Here is a 6,045-nt window from a genome sequence, read left to right as displayed (position 1 = left end):
GCACAATCCCACATATATAACAAGTCAATTAAAAATGCACAAGATGTCTAAAAACCCTCAAAAGTATTTTATTAAATCTAATACAACTTGAAATAGATCAAAGATCATTTCTAAAAAGATAAGGACCTTTTTTACTTCAACACAAACATGGTTGAAATGAATGGTTGAAAAACTAAAAGGGGCCTCCTCGACGAACACAGGGTCTCATCGACGAGAATAATATAGACCCTCGTCGACGTAAATAGGGTACTCGTCGATGAGAATATACTGAGAGTACCAAAAAGTTCAAAGCACCTTCGTCGACAAATACAGGGGTTTCGGCGACGAAGTTTGTGCACATTTCGTCGACGAAAAGAAATCGAAACCTACCTAAATTCAGAACCAGTAACTCTTCGACAAACACAGGGTTTCGTCGACGAAATAACTGAAGGGTTTGTTGACGAAGGTGAGACCTCGTCGACAAATGTCGAGCTGCAGGCTTCATTTAATGCGGTAGAATGACTAGTTTTCTTCTTGTCTCATATCAATAAATGTCCAACGGCTCTCTAGTGCCCAGCTCGCCCCTTTGGTGTTTAAAATAAGTCTTTTGCATTAACTTCAAAGTAGTGAAGCTCATTAGTTGTTGAAATCATTCATTGTGCATTTGCTCTAGGGTTTCATTGTGCATCCACTTGCCCTCTTGCTTTTGCCTTTGTTTTACACTCAATTGAAAAAGAGGATATCGTGTGAGGATGACATTGTGAAATTGAGCTCAAGAGGATCATTTAACATTGTATCTACCTCTCTGCCAACTACTTGTATTGTAAGGCTCTTCATTGTAAGGTGTCTCTAGGTGAGTACCATTGTAAGAACTCTTTGTGAGCAGCTGTTTATATAGGCTTCTCCGCCGGAAGGAGGATCATATAATGGATTTGGGGAATCCTTGAGTTGGTCTCAAGGCGTGGACGTAAGCAGGGTACCGAACCACAATAACATCGCCACATTAAGCTTCTCTTCTCTCTTCTCTCTTCTCTCTTCTCTCTTGTGTTGCTCATCCATTTCCATTTATTTTATTTTTATACTGTGATATAATACTCTTGTTCTTGGCAAGATATTTGTATTTGTAGAAAATTTGTACATCCACGAAAAACATCTATTCACCCCCCCCCCCTCTAGATGCTTATCCGAGCCAATAGTATATATATCTTATTTTATTATTCATTTAATTAATTCAATTTAATAATATTTAATTAATTAATTAATTAATAATATATTTTTTTTATATACTTTCATGCATATTATTTTTGGGGTCGTTACAATAAATGGGTAAATGAGTCATAAATGACTCAATTCATTTTGACCTATGACACATGCATTTTGGTTCTTGAGGGAAGAAAGAAAAAAAAAATAATAATAATAATAAATTAATGAACAAAAAGTTAATTTTACATTTGACTTTTTCTTAGTTTTAAAAATTACATTAAAGTAAATTTAATTAATCTTTAATAGTATTTGATATTGGAAAAAAAAAAATGTGGGTACATTGAAAAGTATATACCTTTTTCCTTTTTGTTTTTTCAATACCGAGATATATATTTAATATGATTCTGCAATCAATCTGCATGTATATATATTTTATTAAATTAGGCTTTTTTTTTTCCTTTTTCCAATCGAGGAGTTGAAAATCGAAATTCTCTTTTTTAATAATACATTTTGTGATGATAAAAAGTCATATTATATATGGATGTGGATGCATGCTAACTTTTTACATAACAAGACGTAGAAAGTTTGCGACTTTCTTCACAAAGTGGATGTACAAAAATTAAGCTAGTGGAGTCAGTACGATGGATATATGCATGTGAAGAAGGACCATGTGCATTTCCTTTGTCTGTGCTCCATCAACTGTGTCTGTGGGTGATGCATGGAGTTTTGGACGGAGAAGAAATGGTATATTGAAAATTAGTTTGTTCCAATTACATAAGTTAACGTAAGTAATACACAATTAACATCTACTATGTATTCATATAATTAAATTGTGGGTGTGGAGGGGGGGATGGGGGGTGGCTCACCCAACTCTAACCAGCTACATGCATGCCACACATGATAAACCCATTTTCCATTTTAACATATATATACATACAAGAGAGATCATTGAAATGGTCCTGCGATATGAAGCCTGGCGTAAGTATCCACAATGACCTCATTGCTATATCTAGTTAAAGCTATACCTAGCTAACTCAAAGAAGTGCCAGGATCCAAACATTAATCTCTGTCACCTTTCCTCATCCTAGCTAAATTTTTCTTTCTATACATTTCTTCTCTCTCTCTTAGCCAGTTTCTCAACTAATTTCATTTACTTCTTTTCATTGAATGCTGGGAATTAAAGGCGACCTCCTTTTCCTGCAGAATTAGGTTTGGGGAGAGAGAGAGAGAGAGGAGGTTGGGGGGGGGAGAGGGGTGGTCTGGGTTTGAGAAATGAGGTAGAGGGGTTGAAGAGTTTTCCGGTTCGAGGTAAAATTTCAACGGCCTCTGCGGGCATTAATGGGGGTGCTGCTTAATTAAATGCATTGTTAGAAAGCTAGCAAGCTAGAACCCAACATATTTGTTATCACACGGAGAGAGAGAGAGAGAGAGAGAGAGAGAGAGAGAGAGAGAGAGAGAGAGAGATGGCGATGAGTGGTTCTGTGAAAGGAATTGAACAGACTGGCATACTTGACCTTAATATTTATCAGATCCGCCTATAAATCCCCCTCTTTATATACTTCTTGATTACTCCCATCGTACGTACACTTCTCTGATCACCCTCCCTAGCTCCTCCCCTTTATCCCTCTTTTTTTCCCTCACTCCTATCCTCCTCCTCCTCCTCTCTCTCTCTCTCCCTGCTTCGACCGCTTCCTCTTCCATTTCACAACCTAGCTTGCCGCCCGTACGACTCTCCTGCACAAACCCAAAACAGGAAAACTAGCTTCAAAGCTGCAATGCTCATCATCCAATTCTCTTGATCCATATCCTTCAGCAGCATAAAACAGACAACCACCTGGGGGGTGGGTCATCCATCTCCACCTCTTCTTCATCTACTGATTCTGCTCCTGCACCCATTCCTAATTAAGGTACTTTAAATTTTTTCTTGCAGGAAATTGGTTTCTCGGGAAAGAAAATTTTCCCGGAAAAACCTCATACTTTCGCCAGGGTGCAGCACAACACACATATATACATACACATGGATATATCCACGGCTCTCCTGTTGCTCGGTGCAATCACCGCATATCTCCTCTGGTTCACCTTCATCTCGCGGTCCCTGAGGGGTCCACGCGTCTGGCCCCTATTGGGCAGCCTCCCCGGCCTCATTGAGAACTGCGACCGCATGCATGAGTGGATCGCCGAGAACCTCCGCGCGTGCGGCGGCACGTACCAGACCTGCATCTGCGCCGTCCCCTTCCTCGCCAGAAAGCAGGGCCTCGTCACCGTCACGTGCGACCCCAAGAACCTCGAGCACATACTCAAGACCCGCTTCGACAACTATCCTAAAGGTCCCACGTGGCAGGCCGTCTTCCACGAACTCCTCGGCGAAGGCATCTTCAACTCCGACGGCGACACCTGGCTCTTCCAGCGTAAGACCGCCGCACTGGAATTCACCACCCGCACCCTCCGCCAAGCCATGGCCCGTTGGGTGAATCGAGCCATCAAGAACCGCCTCTGCCCGATTCTCAAAGCGGCTCAGCTCCGAACCGAGCCGGTCGACCTCCAGGACCTCATGCTCCGGATCACCTTCGACAACATATGCGGTTTGGCTTTCGGAAAGGACCCACAGACCCTAGCGCCGGGGAACCCGGAAAACGGCTTCGCTTCGTCCTTCGACCGGGCCACCGAGGCCTCGCTCCAGCGGTTCATCCTGCCCGAGATCATTTGGAAGCTCAAGAAATGGCTCCGGCTCGGCCTGGAAGTCAGCTTGAGCCGAAGCTTAACTCACATCGACGAGTATTTATCGGGTGTAATTAACGCGCGCAAGGTCGAGTTGCTTAGTCAGCAGAAAGACGGGCCCACCCATGACGACTTGCTGTCCCGGTTCATGAAGAAAAAAGAGTCCTACTCGGACTCCTTTCTCCAACACGTGGCACTCAACTTTATCCTAGCTGGACGCGACACGTCATCGGTTGCGTTGAGCTGGTTCTTCTGGCTAGTCCTTCAAAACCCGCCGGTGGAAGAGAAAATCGTAAGTGAAATCTGCACCGTTCTCATGGAGACACGTGGCGAAGACCCGGCGAAGTGGGTTGACGAGCCGTTGGCGTTCGACGAGGTTGACCGTCTGATGTACCTGAAAGCCGCGCTCTCCGAAACCCTGCGGCTATACCCGTCGGTGCCGGAGGACTCGAAGCACGTGGTCGCCGACGACGTGTTGCCGGACGGGACGTTCGTCCCGGCTGGGTCGTCGGTGACCTATTCGATATACTCGACGGGGAGGATGAAGTCGACGTGGGGGGAGGACTGCCTGGAGTTCCGGCCGGAGCGGTGGTTCTCGGCGAACGGACGGCGATTCATCGCTCACGACCCGTTCAAGTTCGTGTCGTTTAACGCGGGGCCCAGGATGTGTTTGGGGAGGGACTTGGCTTATCTGCAGATGAAGTCCATAGCGGCGGCGGTGTTGCTCAGGCACCGACTGGCGGTGGCGCCGGGACACAGGGTCGAGCAGAAGATGTCGCTGACACTGTTCATGAAGTACGGGCTAAAGGTGAACTTGCAGCACAGAGACCTAAATGGAATAGTGGCTGGTATGAGAAAGGAGAGAGATGATGAGTTAATGCATGGGAAGCAGGTGGAGGCTGTGAGCATCAAATGCAATGGCAATTGCAACGGCGTCAGTGACGGCGGTATTGGGGTAGAAATGGTGGTTGGGGTTGCATAAGGGCGGTTGGTGGTTGCAGTGGGCTTTGTTGGTATATACATTAAATGGTGCATGCTGCTATCTATATATATATATATATATATATATTCAAATTGATGGATCTGCATATGCGCGCGCATAAAAGCGAACCGATGGAATTCATGGGAAGGGGTGAGTTTATTTATTTTAAAATTAAAATTTATACAAAAATTTAAAGTTATATAGGGGAATTTTAAATTTGTGAGTTGGGTATGTTTTTTAAATTTTAATTTTATTTTATTTTTTATTTTTATGTATGCGCTTGCTAAAAAGTCAAATTTTAATTTTAGGGAGGGGAAGTTAAACGCACCATATATATGTATGTATGGGGATGTGGGGGATTCACTTTAAATTTTCATTATTTAAGACAGAGAGAGTAAATAACTGGGCAGAGGAAATGGGGGCAGAGGAAAATGGGGGGGGTGGTAGAGAGAGAGAGAGAGAGAGAGAGAGGTTTATTGTATCAGTATTACTTTGTGTGGGGTTGGGGGTGAAGGAAGGAAGCTTGCTAGCCAGCTATAGAGCTATCTGGTGGAATAGATGGCATGTATATCCCCTGTGCTTGGGGTGAAGATTGATAAATGTCGAAACCTTCTTGCCCTTGCATATTCATATATACATATATGCTTTGGAATTAGGAAACCCTACATAAAACTCCTATGTTATTAATTCCAGCTGATCTCTCCATCTTTCAGTTTGTATTTTATTTTGCTTTGAATAAATTGTAAGTGCTCACATTCACAATAATGATCATATAAAAAGCTCACTATTTATGCATATGAATTTGTGTGCATGTGTGTTTGTTGTTTCTACTTCCATCAATTTTGTGCTTCTTGTTCGTTTTTTGAACTTAATGCATGGCATCATATATACTACATATCACTTAGAATTTAGACTTTTTTTCCAAAGGATTGCATAGAATTATGTTCTTTTTTTTTTTTTAAAGAATGATACTAATTCCATAAAAGAAGAAAAAAAGGCTTCAAAAAAATTACTTGTAGTTAGGATCTATGACTTTCTTAAAACACACACACACAAGTACATATATATATATATATATATATATATATATATATATATAGAGTGACCTGATACACCAATGAATCATTGAATGAGTTACAAAATAAGTAATTCCCTTTCTTTGT

The 6,045-nt window shown here is 42.4% G+C and overlaps 1 protein-coding gene across 2 annotated transcripts; it reads left to right on the top strand.

Annotated features, from left to right (window-relative positions):
- The first annotated feature begins 2,038 nt into the window (after positions 1-2,038).
- LOC131166859 (cytochrome P450 86A8-like) lies at positions 2,039-5,677 on the top strand. 2 transcript variants are annotated; one of them, XM_058125468.1, is made up of 2 exons: positions 2,039-2,160; positions 3,113-5,677. In XM_058125468.1, the coding sequence occupies exons 1-2, from the start codon at positions 2,071-2,073 to the stop codon at positions 4,880-4,882; spliced, it is 1,860 nt and encodes a 619-aa protein (XP_057981451.1). In that variant the 5' UTR covers positions 2,039-2,070; the 3' UTR covers positions 4,883-5,677. The 2 variants fall into 2 exon arrangements, with proteins under 2 accessions (XP_057981451.1, XP_057981452.1); XM_058125469.1 differs by lacking the exon at positions 2,039-2,160 and adding an exon at positions 2,196-3,023.
- Positions 5,678-6,045: the final 368 nt, after the last annotated feature.

This window comes from Malania oleifera, chromosome 10, assembly GCF_029873635.1.
Source record: "Malania oleifera isolate guangnan ecotype guangnan chromosome 10, ASM2987363v1, whole genome shotgun sequence".
Classification (NCBI taxonomy): domain Eukaryota; kingdom Viridiplantae; phylum Streptophyta; class Magnoliopsida; order Santalales; family Ximeniaceae; genus Malania; species Malania oleifera.
This window is presented reverse-complemented; position numbering and strand designations above follow the sequence as displayed.

What these genes read in the sequence shown, in the direction of transcription:
- LOC131166859 (XM_058125468.1), top strand. Translation starts at nt 2,071, where the DNA reads ATGCCACACATGATAAACCCATTTTCCATTTTAACATATATATACATA. An exon ending in CCTGCGATATGAAGCCTGGC is followed by an intron (nt 2,161 to 3,112) that starts GTAAGTATCCAC and finishes TTTTTCTTGCAG; the next exon opens with GAAATTGGTTTCTCGGGAAA.